The sequence below is a fragment of the Hypomesus nipponensis genome, chromosome 6 (assembly GCF_054491055.1).
Source record: "Hypomesus nipponensis isolate SF chromosome 6, ASM5449105v1, whole genome shotgun sequence".
NCBI lineage: Eukaryota > Metazoa > Chordata > Actinopteri > Osmeriformes > Osmeridae > Hypomesus > Hypomesus nipponensis.
In genome coordinates this window covers 12309381-12327851 of record NC_140366.1, presented here as the reverse complement: position 1 = coordinate 12327851, position 18471 = coordinate 12309381, and the positions used below count along the sequence as shown (strand labels likewise).

The following is an 18471-nucleotide window of genomic DNA, read 5'->3' as shown; positions in this document are numbered from 1 at the left end:
GCCTTGTTGGTACAGTATTATAAGTATTTGTGTCTGATGACTTGTGTAGCACACAGTTTTCTAACGGCACTTGGAACTGACGAGTATTTGTCGTAGACTTTCGGTTTGTACAGCGTACTGTCGCTTTAAGTGTGGCTGGTTGCCCTGTTGTTGCTGTGCTGGAAACCCCGTACAGACTTTCTGAAGGGACCCAAGATGGCTGAATACTCAGAGGGGGGGTAGTTAGCAATTATCCAAGTACAACGCAGGAAATGAATGGTAAATAGTGTTAGAATGTGAAACACAACATTGCGGAATTTATACAAGTATTGCGTAATCATCGGCTTAATTTTGGAATACACGGATACCAGTAAATAGAGAGACTCGTCTCTCCACGGCCCCGAGCCAGAACATGGCGGAATACTTGGACAAGAAATAGCAGCTAACGATAGCTGGCTGGGGTATTATTGATGCACATAATTACCAACATCGGGAGCAATGTTTAGTGACACTGAATGCATTTCGGAAATGACAAATGATGGTGTCGTTGTATATGGTTTGTGATTTTGTTGCCGATTATCAAAAAAATGTTAAACGTAGGCAGTTAGCGGACTAGCTAGCTATCTTGCTAGGTGGCTAGGGCTAGCGTACTGTCTGTACTGTGCTGAAAGAGTACGATATAGCTGGCAAAACCAGTGATCCTAACCAGGTTATCTTCCCCTGAATGTTTCCCATTCCAAGTTTGTAGGAAACAACACCCTTTTCATGATTGTGTTGTGTTGAAGGAGAATGTGTAGCTATTAGTTAGAAACCAAACTGACATAGAATTGTGTAACAGCCATCTGGCGCGTTGCCTTGGGTCTGCGCGAGACGAGGTTTTTACGAAGCTTGCGGGGATCATCATATAGTTGACCATAAGATAGAGAAGTTGATTATTGACTGACAACGAGGGTCTCGTTGACCCCGACCCAATAGAACCACTATCGATTGGTAGAACAAGTAAACAAGACTTGGCGCGTTACCACTTGGGGTAAACAAAAGTTTTGAGAAAGCGGCAACGGCCACCTGCCAGGATGACGGACACCCGTCGCCGAGTCAAAGTTTATACCCTCAACGAGGACAGACAATGGGACGACCGTGGCACCGGACACGTCTCGTCGGGCTATGTAGAGAGGTTGAAAGGAATGTCTCTGCTTGTTCGAGCTGAGAGTGATGGTAAGTCTATACCCGAACAAATGTAGTCTAGAGCCTTTGCATGTCACTCCTTTGTTCACACCGAAACGACACCACAACAATCAGCCACATCGTGCATCAGTCTGAAAAGAAAGCTCATAAATGGCTAGTTACACACCTTTGCACCGACCTTGAAACTGTTACACGACAATGAAGACATGCATATCTTCTCCCTACTGGAATAACACCTTGACGATGCATAATCACCTTTATTCCCTTCTAAGGACAATTGAGAAGTGTTGCTTGCAAACAAGGCATACAAACCTAATCTTGGGTGCTTTTACGTGGCTTTTTGCTTTGAACCCTTGTATGCTAGGATGCAGCTGCACCCCCAACTCAGTGTTGTGTCATTGTTGTATTTCAGGTTCCCTTCTGCTGGAGTCTAAAATCAACCCAAACACAGCCTACCAGAAACAGCAGGTTGGTGTAGCTTCATAGATTGATGTACACACTGTGTCTTTTATCGCGTCAACATAATTTTTTATTTTATTTTTTTATGATTAAAATTCCTGTGTGTTCTTGTGACCCCAGGACACGTTGATAGTGTGGTCGGAGGCTGAGAACTATGACCTTGCACTCAGTTTCCAGGAGAAAGCTGGGTGTGATGAGATCTGGGAGAAGATATGCCAGGTTGGTAGCTAACTGCAACCTGCTGCTTTGTGTCACCCTCTCTGTCAGTTTGTTTGTCACTCATATCTTAAATTTGTAATTCTTCTAATCTCTCCTTTTCTGGTGCCCTCCCTTTCTCTTACGTCAAATGAACCTATTATAACATGTCTTGTGTGTCTCTTCTCTATTCCTGTTATTACCACCCCCCTCCCCCATCTCTACCCCTTCCCCCACATCTTACTTTCCCTTCTGTCGCACCCCCTCATCCATCTCACCCCTCCCCCACCCCCCTCTTCCCCATCTCTCTCCTCTCCATGCCTCCCTCCCTCTCTCCCTCCCTCCCCCACCACCCACTCTTTCATCCCTTCCCCCCTCCCCCAGGTCCAAGGCAAGGACCCGTCGGTGGACATCACCCAGGAGCTGGTGGATGAGTCCGAGGAGGAGCGTTTTGATGACATGTCGTCCCCGGGCCTGGAGCTCCCTCCCTGCGAGCTGAGCCGCCTGGAGGATCTGGCGGAGATGGTGGCGTCCTCGCTGCCCTCGCCGCTGCGCCGCGAGAAGCTGGCACTGGCCGTGGAGAACGAGGGCTACATCCGCAAGCTGCTGGAGCTGTTCCACGTGTGCGAGGACCTGGAGAACCGCGAGGGCCTCCACCACCTGTACGAGATCATCAAGGGCATTTTCCTCCTCAACCGCACTGCGCTCTTTGAGGTCATGTTCTCGGAGGAGTGCATCATGGACGTCATTGGCTGCCTGGAGTTCGACCCGGCACTGCCGCAGCCCAGGCGCCACCGTGAGTTCCTCACCAAGACGGCCCGTTTCAAGGAGGTGATCCCCATCTCTGACCCGGAGCTGAGGCAGAAGATCCACCAGACATACCGGGTCCAGTACATCCAGGACATGGTTCTTCCCACGCCCTCTGTGTTTGAGGAGAACATGCTCTCCACTCTCCACTCCTTCATCTTCTTCAACAAGGTGGAGATCGTCAGCATGCTGCAGGTGAGACCAACAGATTGTCACATTATTCCCTCCAAATAAGTGGTCATGCTTGTGTATATGTGTGTACGTTAGTATGTGCATGCACTGTGGATGTGTGTGTGGTTACACCCCCTAAGTTTATTTTTGTTGTCTGTGAATCAGGCACTCTGTGTTCTGACTAGTTGTGCCGGTAAGTCCTGCTCGTGGTGAATGATTGGCTGGTTTTATGATCATGTGACCTTTTGTTTTTGCACTGTGTCAACTAGGCAGTGTTTGTGTACCCAGTCTCCGTGGAAACCACGGAGTAGCGCTGTGTAAATTAGTTGTGTGTGTGTGTGTGGTGGGGGGTACAGAAGTGCTTTTTGAAATATGTTGTCCCACTGATATTTACATGGAAATCAATCAACACAAGGCACAGTGGGTAGTACAGAGTATAGAAAACAAAAAGGCATGGTGGGGTAGCAGGCTAGTACAGAGTATAGAGGACTACAAGGCTTGGTGGGGATGCAGGCTAGTACAGAGTATAGAGGACTACAAGGCATGGTGGTGTAGCAGGCTAGTACAGAGTATAGAGGACTACAAGGCATGGTGGGGTAGCAGGCTAGTACAGAGTATAGAGGACTACAAGGCATGGTGGGGTTGCAGGCTAGTACAGAGTATAGAGGACTACAAGGCATGGTGGGGTTGCAGGCTAGTACAGAGTATAGAGGACTACAAGGCATGGTGGGGTTGCAGGCTAGTACAGAGTATAGAGGACTACAAGGCATGGTGGTGTAGCAGGCTAGTACAGAGTATAGAGGACTACAAGGCATGGTGGGGTTGCAGGCTAGTATAGAAGACTACAAGGCTTGGTGGGGATGCAGGCTAGTGTAGAAGACTACAAGGCTTGGTGGGGATGCAGGCTAGTGTAGAAGACTACAAGGCTTGGTGGGGATGCAGGCTAGTATAGAAGACTACAAGGCTTGGTGGGGATGCAGGCTAGTATAGAAGACTACAAGGCTTGGTGGGGATGCAGGCTAGTATAGAAGACTACAAGGCTTGGTGGGGATGCAGGCTAGTATAGAAGACTACAAGGCTTGGTGGGGATGCAGGCTAGTATAGAAGGCTGTGCTGACGATAGCTGGCAGGCAGTCGGTTCACTTACTGCAGCTAAATGTAGTTATAAGCTGCAAGGCTTTTTGGAGAAAAATGACTAAATTGTAAAATGCCACCGTGACAGAGAACCACGTCTCCACTCAGCTGACTAGCGGGGTGTGTTCTCCGGTAAACCGCTCTCCCATCAGCTGACTGGGAAGGTCAGAGGGTCAGGAGGTTAGAGGTCGACCTCATCCTTTTGTATCTTAGGGGGGGGATCTGCTTCATCTTTGAAGTGGCCCTTCTCTCCTCTCATCTTCTGCTCTTCTCCTCCCCGTGGCTGCCTCTCCTCCCCGTGGCTGCCTCTCATCCCCGTGGCTGCCTCTCCTCCCCGTGGCTGCCTCTCCTCCCCGTGGCTGCCTCTCCTCCCCGTGGCTGCCTCTCATCCCCGTGGCTGCCTCTCCTCCCCGTGGCTGCCTCTCCTCCCCGTGGCTGCCTCTCAACCCCGTGGCTGCCTCTCCCCCCCGTGGCTGCCTCTCATCCCCGTGGCTGCCTCTCCTCCCCGTGGCTGCCTCTCCTCCCCGTGGCTGCCTCTCCCCCCCGTGGTTGCCTCTCCCCCCCTTGGCTGCCTCCCTCCCTGCCTCCCCGTGGCTGCCTCTCATCCCCATGGCTGCCTCTCTCCTCCCCGTGGCTGCCTCAGGACGATGAGAAGTTCTTGACAGACCTCTTTGCACAGCTCACAGACGAGGCCACAGACGACGACAAAAGACACGAACTGGTACGCCCCACAACTCAGTAGTGACCTTTGTTTTGAAATACATTCACTTCAACCATGATTTTAGAACTTTATTTTCTGCAGGGACAGACTTTCAACCTGAAATGCAATAACTCATTGCTTAATCAGACCTCTTTTTCCTCTATCACAAAGGTAAACTTTCTAAAGGAATTCTGCGCATTCTCCCAAACGTTACAACCTCAAAACAGAGACGCCTTCTTCAAGACGTTGTCAAACATGGGCATTCTCCCGGCTCTGGAAGTCATACTGGTGAGTGGCTGAGGAGAGTACAAACACATTTCAGGAAGTTATCAATGTGATTTAGGGAAGTGCTTGGTTTTGATCTATCTTAACAGTTTGTTTATGTGTGTGTGTCAGGGGATGGATGACGTGCAGGTGCGCGGGGCAGCCACTGACATCTTTTCCTATCTGGTGGAGTATAATCCAGCAATGGTACGCGAGTTTGTCATGCAGGAGTCCCAGCAGAACGACGACGTGAGTTCCAGCCTGAGTTGCTGTTGATGGGCGGTGGTGTCCCTGGAGCGGCTGGCCTCATGCCCGTCTCATCCACCCTGTCTGCTTCCTCTCTCCTCCAGGACATCCTGCTCATCAACCTGATCATCGAGCACATGATCTGTGACACAGACCCCGAGCTGGGAGGAGCCGTGCAGCTCATGGGGCTGCTGAGGACCCTGGTGGACCCTGAGAACATGCTGGCCACCGCCAACGTCAGTGCCTTGACCTCGCACCTCTCTACCCTCTCACGCCTTCTTCTGTATTCCCTTTCTGTGCTGGTCACATGTTGCTGAGAGCCTGTTCCTATTGGACGGGAAGCCTAATCTTGACTTGTGGCCTGACTCCCTCTGCAGAAAACAGAGAAGACAGAGTTCCTCAGCTTCTTCTACAAGCACTGCATGCACGTCCTCTCTGCTCCCCTGCTGGCCAACACCACGGAGGAGAAGCCCAGCAAAGGTGAGAGGGAGAGGGAGATGGAGGGGGGGGAGAGAGAGGGAGAGAGAGAGGTAGGGGGGAGAGAGAGAGAGAGAGAGAGAGGGAGAGGTAGGGGGGGAGAGAGAGGGAGAGGGAGAGGGGGAGAGAGAGATTTTCCCTGTCACACAGCGCAAACAAGATGAGGTGAGTGTGTGCCTTGTGTCTCCACACACAGTGATGGCCCCCCCTCTCCCCCCAGATGATTTCCAGACCTCCCAGCTGCTGGCCCTGATCCTGGAGCTGCTGACCTTCTGCGTGGAGCACCACACGTACCACATCAAGAACTACATCATCAACAAGGACATCCTCAGGAGGGTCCTGGTTCTCACCGCCTCCCAGCATGCCTTCCTGGCTCTCTGTGAGTCCTGCTCACACACACACACACACATCCATATACATAGACACACATGCAGGCATCTCTTTTTCCATAGGCGACAGTGTATGTTCTCCCTTCCCTCATCCTTCCATCTCCCTCTCTCTTTCACCATCTCTCCATTCTTCTCCCTCCCTCCCTCCCTCCCTCCCTCCCTCCCTCCCTCCCTCCCTCCCTCCCTCCCTCCCTCCCTCCCTCCCTCCCTCCCTCCCTCCCTCCCTCCCTCCCTCCCTCCCTCCCTCGCTCGCTCGCTCGCTCGCTCGCTCGCTCGCTCCTCCATCCCTCCCAGGCGCTCTGCGGTTCATGCGGAGGATCATCGGTCTGAAGGATGAGTTCTACAACCGCTACATCATGAGGAACTTCCTGTTTGAGCCCGTGGTCAAGGCCTTCCTCAACAACGGCTCTCGCTACAACCTCATGAACTCCGCCATCATTGAGATGTTTGAGTATGTCCGTGTGGTGAGTACCGCCCTCCCCGACAGCCTCGTGGGGTCTGTGGAACCTCTTCTTTAGCTCAATATGATGTCCACCTTCGTGTATTGGTGTGTCTCTGTAGTAAACAACCACATGGTACAGACAGGAGTTCTATACCTATTATGTAAGTGCTTTGTACTAAACAAGACTGGTACTGTTGCCTCCCTCCCCATCCTTTCTCTCTCTCCCTCCCCCTCTCCTGCATCCTCTCCCTCTCCTTTCCTCCATCCCTCTCTGTCTCCCGTTTCTCCCAGGAGGATGTGAAGTCCTTAACAGCTCACATAGTAGAGAACTACTGGAAGCTCCTGGAGGATGTGAACTACGTCCAGACCTTCAAGGGGCTCAAGCTGCGCTACGAGCAGCAGAGAGAGAGGCAGGACAACCCCAAACTGGACAGGTGAGACAGGGAGGAGGGTGTAGGGTGGGAGACCGGGAGGGAGAGAGAGAGAGAGAGAGAGAGAGGGAAGGAGAGACAGGACAACCCAAACTGGACGGAAGGAGGAGGGTGGGAAAGAGGGAGAGGAAAGACCAGCATTGGCTAACATTCCCTGCTTAGTAGTCTTCTATGAGTCCCGTTGGCTAAAGTACCCAGTGTTTCCCCATGGCTCCTCCCCCCAGCATGCGTTCCATCCTGAGGAACCACCGGTTCCGGCGTGACGCGCGGACACTGGAGGACGAGGAGGAGATGTGGTTCAACACTGACGAGGAGGACCTGGAGGATGGCGAGGCCGTGGTGCCGCCCTCGGACAAGATGAAGAGCGAGGAAGACCTCATGGACCCCATCAGCAAGTTCATGGAGAGAAAGAAACGTATGTACTGGGGGTCAGATGGCTGAGCGGTTAGGGAGTCGGGCTATTAATCAGAAGGTTGTTGGTTCGATTCCTGGCCGTGCTTAATGATGTTGTGTCCTTGGGCAAGGCACTTCACCCGACTTGCCTCGGGGAGAATGTCCCTGTACTTACTGTAAGTCGCTCTGGATAAGAGCGTCTGCTAAATGACTAAATGTAAATGTACTGGATCTGGCAGTGGAGTAAGGGATGGTGCAGAAGAGACTGATAGGAGACTGGTGTGATAGTTGGAAATATTTAATCTGAACAGAGCTTTTAGTTGCCCCCATGTTTAGGTTTTAAACCTAATTATCACAGAACCAAAAGAATATTGAACATTGTATTAGTGTCCAGTTTCAGTCTGGTCTGAGCAGTGTGACTGTGTTGTAACAACCCCCGCCTCCTCTTCTCTCTCTCAGTGAAGGAATCTGATGACAAGGAGGTCCTGGGGAAGTCCAGTTTGTCGGGTCGTCAGAGCCCTAGCTTAAAGCTTTCCTTCTCTGGATCCACCAAGACCAGCCTGTCCAGCCCACCCTCCTCTGCTGCACTGCATCCTGGCTCGCCGGGGTCACCAGGGTCACCCGGCTCCGGAGCCAGGAACTCCCCGCCCAGCCCGCCCGTCACCATGAAGGTGGGTGTTACTAGGGCAATGCCATATTATTGTACGTCTGGGGGGGATGCATTATGAACACTGTTGTGTTTGACTAGTAACAGACTAGCATCCTTGAGAAGAGGAGGTAAGGAAACAAGTTAGAAGTGTCTGTGTCTAAAATAAACAAGTATTGATTCTTCTCTCCTGTCTCTGTTTCCTGTCAGGTGGGGTTGGTGGACTACCCTGACGATGACGAGGAGGAGGAAGAGGACGCGGACAGTAAAGGAGAGACTCCACCCCTCTCCAAGAAGTCTAGGCTGAGCTCTTAGAGAGAACATTAGTGTTCCTCCCTCCCTCCCCCCTCCCCCTCTCTCTCTGTCTCTCTGGGGCTCCTTGATCGCCAGACTCGTTCACCCGCCCACAGACTCAACACAGGAATGAACTAACTTGTAAACTAATGAATGATTTCCACCACCCCTCCCTCTGGGTTTAGGGAGGGGGCGCAAGGATGCAATGAGGAGCAGACTGTTGTTTAGAAACAAGCCTCCTTGGACTATCCCATAATGCAAGTGCCAATCGGGAGGCGGAGCGGGAACCACCCAATGAATGAAGGGAAGAGAGAGACAGGAAGGAGAGGAGAAGATGAGTGTCACCGTCAGACTATAACAAGACTTGATTTGGAGACTTATAATTCAACAAAGCTAAGAACTGGGTAAAAGACCACGCACACACACAAACACACACACACAGAGACTGAAACCCCAAAGAGCTTGCGTGCTCGTACCATGACCCACTGCCCCGCCCCCTACTCAGGGAAGGTCATTGCAGCGACCCCAAACGGGGCCGGCCAATCCAGACCCAGAACCACCACTCACACCCCCGCCCTCTTTACTGACCCCCCCCACCACCCCCAGCAGTCCTGTCCTGTTTTGTTCTCTCCCTCTGCTAGATTCTTCTCGCTCTCTCCCCCTCTCTCTTCTTTCAGTTGTTTTTATGTTGTTTTTTAACGTTAGTTTCTAGGACCAGGCAGAAGACAGCGCATTGCGGACCTGCCGTCGGTGTCGTTTGATGATGTCATCGGTGTTGTTGTTGTCGCTCAGCGGACTTTCTTCCTCTCGAAAGATTAAAAAAAAAGCCAGCAGTTATTTTTCTTTCTCTTTTTGATTCTCTTTTTTTCTCACTCACTCACTCACACTCTGTTTTTGTAAACGACAACAAAAGAGACCTGCCTTTAAATGTTCAGGACGTTTTCAGTCGCACTTGAACAGGTTTTTAAAGACCTCAGTAGCTGACCTAGTTTCACCCCTTTTTGCCCTTTGAAACTGCAGATTTTTTGGAAAAGAATTTGTTATCCCGTCTTGATTAAAGATTGAGTGGAATTCTAGATGTGATCGATTTTGTCATATCTTATTTTTTCTTTTACATGAGTGTACACGTAGTTGTTCAGAATACCTGGGACCATTAAAATGATATTTGCTGTAAGATGTCCGACAACTGTGTGCTGGTTATCTGCAGTGTGCTGTTGGTGTGCTACGTTGTGTTCCTCTTGTTTTCATGGTGATGTCAACACCACAGTTTCATGGTTTTAGGGTCATTCGAACACCCTGTGGAATTCTGTTTGTGAATGGGAACGTTTATACTTCATAAACCAATTTCTCTACAAGTTGTGTTTTGAATGGATGAAATAAGCAAGTTGCAGTGCGAGGGGGATGTGTCCATTGAGGCTGCAGGTCACCAGTGTGTCCACCAGGTGGCACACTCCTATCACAAGTGAGGAGTATGCTTTCTACGGAACTAATAATCCAATCCAATAAAAAGCAGGATATTTAACTTATTTTTTAAATAGCTTAATATTTTGTCTGAATACTCCTGTGCTTCCTCGTTGCTTGTGCCCCACAGGTCTGCCATGTATTTCACAGTTAGACCAATGTGTCACACTACCCAAATAATCACCAAAAAGAGTGTATAGGCCTATTAAAAACAAAGGTTTGATATTTGAGGTACAGTAAAGGCAATCAAAACTCAGACACCGCTACCCCAACTATTGATTCTCAAAGTTTTTCCAGCACACAGCTTTAATAGCCTACCTACCTTTTATGGCACTGTTATATAATATGTTCTATTTTGGTCGATGTGTGGTTAAGATACTTAAAGAATGGCCATTGTGTTCAGTAGCCTAGTTCTTGCTTAAATCAGAGCAATATTGATCTGTCACGTCTAGACTAATTGTGTAGGCCCACAACACACATTTCAGAAAGGTGAACGTTTTTTTGGGGGTGGGTACCACGGTGATTGCACCTTCTCTTTCGTTTAATACTCTTACCAGTCGTTTACACCCTTATTGGAATGCAAAACCAGAATACAGTGGGATTTGAGTAATAGCCTAATGATATGTTACATGATTGGACTACCAGGGTTGAACCTCATGACCTGGTTTATTTTATGAGGACTCGGGAACTGTCAAAAGATGTCGGGAGTAATCTGAGCATCTCCCCGCGGTCTCAGTGGGTTCTGGAATGAAGCTCAAAGTTCGAAATCATCAGCGCGCCCATCAAGGGTCATTTGGGCCAGTCCCCCTCAACAGCGACGTGGGCATCAAACGTCTGTTATTAATTAAAACCAACAACAGCTCCATACCCCAGCACGCCGCCAGCACTGTCACATTACGCTTATTAACCCCCCACCCCTGTATTCACATAAAAGCATCTGCAGACAACTGCACATTCACAATCATCCCCAACGCCCTCTTCTCTCCCCAGCACTTCGTTCGTTCCACAGTGGGGGTGAGGAGGGGGCGTCAGCGTGTGTGATCCTCCTTCTCTCTCGCCAAATCATCCAGAAAAAGAAGCAGACTGGTTCAGATGCCAACCGCCTTTTCCACGAGCCTGCCAGCGAGGCGGCTCGCCAAGACACTGGCTGCCCCGGCGATGCCCGCCTGTCTGTCTGCCAGCCTCGAGGGAATCCCCACCAGTGGCTCTGTCGCCTTGGCAACCCGTTGCGCTGGTCTATAAGCTGTTTGACAGCTCTGTTGATGGGCTAGGGTCTCTCCCCAGGACTGGCCTTGATAGCTACACTGAGTGACATTAGTGTACTCGAGGCTATGGATTATAGCCCTACTTTTTTTTTTTTAAGCAGCGATCAGCAACTCTATAACTCGCTCTGTTATGTTGGTCGGTCGGTCCACAAAACATTCATGTATAGGTTTTTCATGAATTAAGTGCAGGGTAGGAAAGCTCAGATGGCTTCTTCAGTTGTTGGTGAAATGTTATCTTAATAATAAACCTGTCATGGGAGAAGTGGCCCTATGTGATCCTGCATCACGAGCAGGTGTGTTGTGGGGGCGGGTAGCCTAATCTCTGTCGTTGCTCGTCGTCGCCAGCTGTTGGCCAGGTAGGGTATCGCTGCTGCAGACAGACATTCCGTCAAACCTATAAAGCTCAAAATATGCTCAGGAGTTAGCTCGCACTGTCATCATTCAGATGTTAGTTCAACAGAGAAAGTACCTTGGCATTTTCCACTGGCGACCGACATGGTAAGAAATAGAATTGTAGGTTTGGCCTACACGAATTCTCAAAATCAGCCTGGGCTAATTAAAAGCCTAATAGTTACTAATGTAGACCATATAGCCTCGGCACATATAGATCTGTAGGGGGCGATGGAAGACCATTGAGTGAGTCGGCCTGAACTGTAACGTTGCGTCCAGCTGTTTCCCAGAGACATATATCCTAGGCAAGGCCCAGCGGTACGAAAAAAGAAACGGGGGAACTTTTCTCCTGTAGAGGAAATTCATAGCTTTGCATGACGGGGTTATCAAAACAAGAGCACAATGTCCACTTTCATGTCTGCAACCCTTTGCAGGCGTCACGGCGGACAATAACCTGTGTTTCCCCGCACAAAGTCTCCTCTGTGTCAACCGGCTCGGTGGCGGCTCCCTGCTCTATTAGAGGTAAACTGATTGGCCGTGTTCGGCACAGCATGTCCGCTGGTGTGTGATTAATCACCGTGTAAAACTCGGGGGCCGTGTGTCCTACGGTGAAGACAGCGGCGGGAGGCCCGACACAGGGCCCGACACTGAGATGCTGGTAGCCCCCTTGCCCGAGGTCAGAATCCGCCGGTAGCTAATGAAAGACCGGGGAAAAGTCATCCGTTTGACATGTGTTTCAGATTACCGCAGCAAAAAGCTCCCGCAACCACTACTGCTGGGCTTCTCTGGTTTTATTTTTAGTTGTCAGATGAGGAGTGGGTGAGAGACATCAGACACCATGAACTGACAACTTGCATACACAGACACTAGGCCAACGAGACCCACTCAGAACTATAGGCCGCTGTATTACAACTTTATTATTATTATTGCCTGCCAATGTGTGTGTGTGTGTGTGTGTGTGTGTGTGTGTGTGTGGGTGTGAGAGAGACACACAGAGAGAGAGACAGACAGAGAGATATATATTGAGGATATATTTGAGAATGTGAAATACTATAGGATTAAAAGGTTAAATATCCTGTTTTCTACACTTGTGATTCATGGCAAGTGGATGTGTCCTTCCTGCTGTTGGCCAATCAGAAGCTTGGTATCATTCACTATTTTGATAACATCGGCATTGCTTTCTATATTTCTGGTATAGTTTACTATAGACATGGACTTCACTCTCTTTGTCTAACTCTAGCTATCTCTATCCGTCCATCTCTAAGACTCAAGAGCACAGAGATGTTTCCTGACATCAACCATTCCTCCAACTTCTTATTCCTCCATGTTGTCAATTCTGATGGGAGCAATGTGATGGGCATGGGGTGTGTGGTGTGCATGTGTGGGGGGGAGGGTGGGAGGATGATTTCCGCCCCCTCCCCCTCTCCTGAATGTTAAGTGGGGGTATTATGGCTCACTATGGGGCACAGGAAGCAGGGATGTGTGGCTAAGTGCGTTTGGGCTGCATGTTAAATGGAAATGTCACAGTGATAAAGAGTGCACCTCCGCAGAAGGAGTGTGTGTGTGTGTGTGTGTGTGTGTGTGTGTGTGTGAGTGTGTGTGTGTGTGAGTATGGAGGAAATGTACTTCAGGGGCATACTGTAAATCCTGTTGCTCATCATAAGCTGCTGACGGCTGGTCAGATATAAAGCTCTGTTGAAGGCTTCGCACACACGTACATGTATACACTTTCTTAGTCTACCTCCATCTCTAAGTCCTCCCTCCCCCCTTTCTCAATATGTTGGTTTTGCTGGTAGTAACAGTTTAGTTTCCAGGGATTAAGTTTAATACCAAGGCTACTATGTAAAGTCACGCATAGATCAGATAGAGTCTCCACCAGTGTGAGTTCCTTCCCCCGTTAAGGAGCGTATAAATAAAGCTCTCACTGGGTGGACCAGAAGGGTCAGCTGGCCTCCAGGTCTCTAGAGCTGACTGGTAGGGAGGCCTGGGAGACCACACTGGGCTAGGGAACCTTCTAGAACACAATGATGCCTGTGAACGGGGCTCCAGTGAGAGACAGGCTTCCGACATGTCCAATCCCCAAGGGCCTGGAGCGACGGGTGGAGAGGTTGAGGTGAAGGTGATGCGAGGCTGTTGGATTTTCCTCATGTAATACGGCATGAATGGAGCTTTAAAGATATCAGCTTCCAGTCAATAAACACTGGGGTCAGACATGAGGTTCAGCCTGAGGTGAGCATGTGGAGATACACACACACACACTCACACACACACCACACACACACTCACCACACGGACACGCACTCACTCACATGTAACATACAAATACATGACATTCACACACACGTAACATACAATCAGCTGAAAAACACACACACAAACAGAGAAACACGCAACATAAAGGCAACACAAACACAAAATCAAGGAAACTCTAAACAAAAATTAGGAACATAACCACAACACTAAAGTAACCAAAGCTAACAAAACGCTGTATCCCCTGCTGTGTAATGTGTGGCACCAGTCATGTTGGATACTTTAGTTTTCCCTCCAGTTTTCCAAGAGAAATGTGGTCACTTTTCTTTTCTCTCTCTCCTCCTGTCCGTCCAGAGACTCGCTGACCCGCGCTGACGCCCGCTGGCGTGTCTGAGCAGTGTGGACGGTGGCGGTGTGTCGTGTGGCGATGGCGTCTGTGGCGTGCCAGCTTCTCTGTGGCGCTCCGACGGTGTGTGTGGTCAGAGGGAGACTGGTGGGCCGCGGGGGACGGGGAGGAACCGGGTCAAAGCCGAACCCCCGTCTGGTCCAGTGATCCTCCCCATCTGTCTATCTGCTCTCCCTCTCCATCCCTCCTTCACAATCTTTTGCTCCTTTTTTTTTTTTTTTTTTTTTTTTTTGTTCTTCATCCCTCGTTTCTGACTTTGCTTTGGATGTCTTTCATCTTAGCTGATCTGGTGCATGTCCTCTGATTCTCCTTACACACACACACACACACACACAGCCGCACACATGCACGCACAACCCCACACACACAGCGTCTACTTGTCCTGGGGGCATGTGGTTTGGCTGGGCAGGAGATAAGAGGAGCGTGTCAGGCTGTGGTATTAAACAAACACATCTTTCATCTCTCCTTCTCTCATCCTCCTCTCTCGTCTCCACTGTTTTCCTTTACACAGTCTCCTCTTCTCCTCTATCCTTGTTGTTGTCTCCTCTCCTGTCCCCTCCTCTTAAACGGCATCTGTGCACAATTGTGAGAGGACAAAGCTCGTTTTTTATCGTGTTAGAGAGTACGTTGTTATATTTGACTTTGCCGGGGCGAGGAGGAGAAGGGAAGAAAAGAGAGTGGAGGGGGGGAGGAGGAGGAGAGGAGCAGGGGTAGAGAATGTACTCAAGTGGGGCAAGAAGGCGGGAAACAAGGGGGTGAGAGAAACGAAGGGATGAGAGAAGGAGACTGATGTCCTTCTCCTGAAAGAGAAGTCCTCCCTCCTTTGTGGATCAGGCAGCATCAGGGACACGCTCCTCAATTTGAGGAAAAGTGGTTTCCACCACCTCTTCTGCTTTCATTTATCTTCAGCTCACTTAATCTGCCCACCCAACACACACAGACACATTTACTGTGCTCCATACACACTCACACACACACACACACACACACATATATATACGTATACTGTACACACACAGAAGTTGCTTTGATTCTTGATTGCTTTGGTTTCTGTGGTGGCTGTCTCAGGTTACTGTACATACAGTGCCAAAAAGAGTGTGTATGTGCATGTCAGAGGGTATGGGGCTGTGTGTGTATGTGCGAGTGCCAAGCCAGCAAGTGTTGCAGTGGTGGGAATAGTACAGTAAGCGTATTCTTAGCTCTACATACCAGAAACCAGCTCCTGTCCGTCCTAGCCTATGACAGGAGGGCTGACCTAGAACAGGGTGGTTAGCCTATCACAGGGGAGCTAGCCGAGCACAGGATGGTTAGTCTAGAAACATGGTGTTTTTAGCCTAGAACAGTAGGGTTAGTTGAGCACAGGGGGGCTAGTTTAGCACCGGATGGTTAGCCTGAAACAGAATGATTAGCCTAGCACAGGAGGGCTAGTTTAGCACAGGATGGTTAGCCTAAAACAGAATGGTTAGCAAAGCACATGAGGGCTAGTTTAGCACAGGACGCTTAGCCTAGAACAGGATGGTTAGCCTAGCACAGTAGGGCTAGTTTAGCACAGGATGGTTAGCCTAGAACAGAATGGTTAGTTTACCACAGGATGGTTAGCCTAGCACAGGATGGTTAGCCTAGCACAGGAGGGCTGACCAATCATAGCTACATGGACCAGAGGCCTGGATGTCAGCCTGTTTGTGCTCCTTTCTCTGTGAACGCATTGTGTTCAAGCAAGCACACACACACCTTCCATACCACGACCCCCCAACAAACTGTTTCCCATCCAGAGTGTCTCTGGTTTCAGCTAAAAGCTTCAGATATGGACAGGGTTACTAGAGGCCAGCTCTGCTAGAACCTTAGAGACCTCAGTCCATTTGTCCATCCAGATGGTCAGAGGGAGGAAGGGAGGGAGAGAGATAGATTGAGGCAGAAACAAGTAGAGGGAAAGAAAGAGAGATGCGTGTGTGGGTGGGGGAGTCTGAGAAGGAGAGAAAACATGAGATCAAGACAGAAAGAGGAGACAGAAGAAGAGCATGGACCAGGGACAGGACAGAAACGCTACAAAGCCGATCTTTGTGTAACAAGATAATGTAAAGGGTAATGATGTGATGATGTGGAACCAGTATTACGGGGGACATCCAGGTCTATGGACAAAGAATACTGATTAGTTTACCTTGTCAGTCTGGCATCAGACTGGAACCAGGGGATTGCTTGTGTGTGCATGTGTGTGCGAGTGAGTGTGTATGCATGTTTGTGTCAGTGTGTGGGTGTGTCAGAGCGAGATGAAATAATGTCATGCAAATTAGACACTCAATTTGAATCTGACAGTGGGATTGGTTTGTGTGTGAATGTGCGCTCACTTGATACCAGTCTTGGTATGGAGTGTCCAAGTCTGTCCCTGCTTCATGCTCTTATGGTTCTTCCCTTTGGCACTTATCTGTTTTATTCACAATGTATGCTTCATGTTTTGGCTACCTGCAATGTGTCTTTAGGATCTCGTTGTTATGATCAGTGACCGATGCACTTTTGTAAAGGTCTCTCTTGGAAGTCGCTTTGGATAAAAGCGTCTGCTAAATGAATACATTTAAATGTCCCTAAAGTCTAACGTCTGACTTCAGACCAGTGTTCTGTGTGGAGGACTTCTCTAGGTCTGTCCCTAGAGTCTAACATCTGACCTCAGACCAGTGTTCTGTGTGGAGGACTGCTCTAGGTCTGTCCCTAGAGTGTAACGTCTGACCTCAAACCACTGAGCCTGACCTCAGTGGTTTCGAGATTTGACTGGATCTTGGGAAGTACCAAATTGAACTGTAACAAAGAATAACCCCCTTCAATAGTCTGTCTGAGCTTATTTTAGACTTATTGTTTGTCCCCCATTCTCCTTTAAATACTTCTTTCTAAATATACCCTCACTTATTTCAGCCTTTTTAAAATGACAATGAGCCAGTCATTATCAGACACTTAGAGTATGTGAAAGAGACAGAGAGAGAGAGAAGGAGACTCAATTTAGTGGAGCGAGGGAGGGAGTGAATGAATGAGAGCCAGGGAGGGGGCGAGGGAGACAGAAAAGAGAGGGACACGGAAGGCGGGAGGATGAGAGCTGTGAGCTTGTGTCCGTTCGTCATTGACAGGCCTTGACTCATGGTATCCGGATGACTGAGGCATGACACCGTCTGTTCTAGAAGCACGTGGGGACAGAGCCTTGACACCACGTGCTGTCAGTTTCCGTGGTGCTCACGAGGTCCCCCGGCACTTGTATCTGATGCCATCCAATAATAGTCTGAAAACCCCCTAACTGTTTATGTGTGAAAGGCAGTGTTTCTGGCCCATGGGGTGGTTAGTATGTGGTTGTGTGTGAATGTTTCTGTGCATGTTCATGTGTTTGTGTGTGTATCTTTGCTCGTGTGTTTGTGTGTGTGTGTGTGTGTGAGGAAGTCAAATAAACCCTGACTCTACCGAAAAACAAGGGGTGTTGTGATGTCTGACCTATGACATGTGATGCATGTACAAAAGACCTACAGTGCTGTAGCAGATATAACGGGTACTGAAATAAACCTTGTTCATGCGTCGGTAGAGTTCGGGTTGTGATGGCCATTTACATTTCCTATCTTTTGAGGCTTGGCACAGAAAATAATTGAATAGTGTCCATAATCTCTTAGACTCCATGCAGAAGGGCTTGGTCTAATTCCTGGAGTTATAACCTGGGTTCGGTCCTTCGATTTTTTTTATGTTTATCACTATTGTCTCCATTCTGCACCATTCTGCATTACTCTTCACCCCCCAGATCCCCAACATACCACAGCTCCTTCACCCTCACGCTGGGGGTCAGAGTTCATCTGTCCCTTATCTGACCCTCGTATGACCTATTCCCATCTGATTGGCCGGTCACACAAAGACGACCCAGAGGCTGGAGGCATTGGTGTCCCAGAACCATCCGTCAGCCTCCACTGGGTCAGAGAGGGGAGAGGCTTCCAGGTCAAAGGCCCCACAGATGCCACATGCTCGGTCGTCTGTCACTGAGCCGTTGTGTGTGTGTTTATGTGTGTGTGTGTGTTTATCTGTGTGTGGTTGGAGATCAGTTGTCTTCATTGGAGTGGATGGATGGATGAAGGGAGAATATGTGCAGTTGTTCATAATCTCTCTCTTTCTTTCTCTCCCCCCCACACACACACGTGCACACACACACACACATTTACACACACACACACACACACCCACACCCACCCACCCACCCACACACACACACACACACACACACACACACACACACACACACACACACACACACACACACACACACACGGTGGAGGTGACCCTGTCCAGACTGTTCACTGCTCTTCTGCTGAGGAGCTGAAATGTGAGCTCTCTCTACGTCCCAGATCGATCGTCTCGCCTTAGTTACCATCCCGAGAGTCCCTACTTTACTCCTCCCTCTCCTCCACTACCCTCTCTCTCTCTCTCTCTCTTCCTCTCTTTGTCTGTTTGTCTTCCGCCTTGTATTTTCA

At 49.5% G+C, this 18471-nt stretch overlaps 1 protein-coding gene across 4 annotated transcripts; it reads left to right on the top strand.

The window, feature by feature from the left end:
* Positions 1-172: 172 nt before the first annotated feature.
* Positions 173-11200, top strand: ppp4r3a (protein phosphatase 4 regulatory subunit 3A). Of its 4 annotated transcripts, XR_014758472.1 has the most exons (16): positions 173-1194; positions 1577-1632; positions 1744-1842; positions 2203-2820; positions 4574-4651; positions 4802-4918; positions 5027-5143; positions 5245-5376; positions 5518-5620; positions 5814-5996; positions 6301-6470; positions 6740-6882; positions 7104-7294; positions 7732-7943; positions 8129-8616; positions 10664-11200. XR_014758472.1 is itself a non-coding variant. In XM_084700087.1 (15 exons), the coding sequence occupies exons 1-15, from the start codon at positions 1053-1055 to the stop codon at positions 8231-8233; spliced, it is 2442 nt and encodes an 813-aa protein (XP_084556213.1). In that variant the 5' UTR covers positions 173-1052; the 3' UTR covers positions 8234-9567. The 4 variants fall into 4 exon arrangements, 3 of the variants coding, with proteins under 3 accessions (XP_084556213.1, XP_084556212.1, XP_084556211.1); XM_084700087.1 differs by lacking the exon at positions 10664-11200 and having other exon boundaries at positions 5838-5996; positions 8129-9567; XM_084700086.1 differs by lacking the exon at positions 10664-11200 and having other exon boundaries at positions 6743-6882; positions 8129-9567.
* The last annotated feature ends 7271 nt before the right edge of the window (positions 11201-18471 follow it).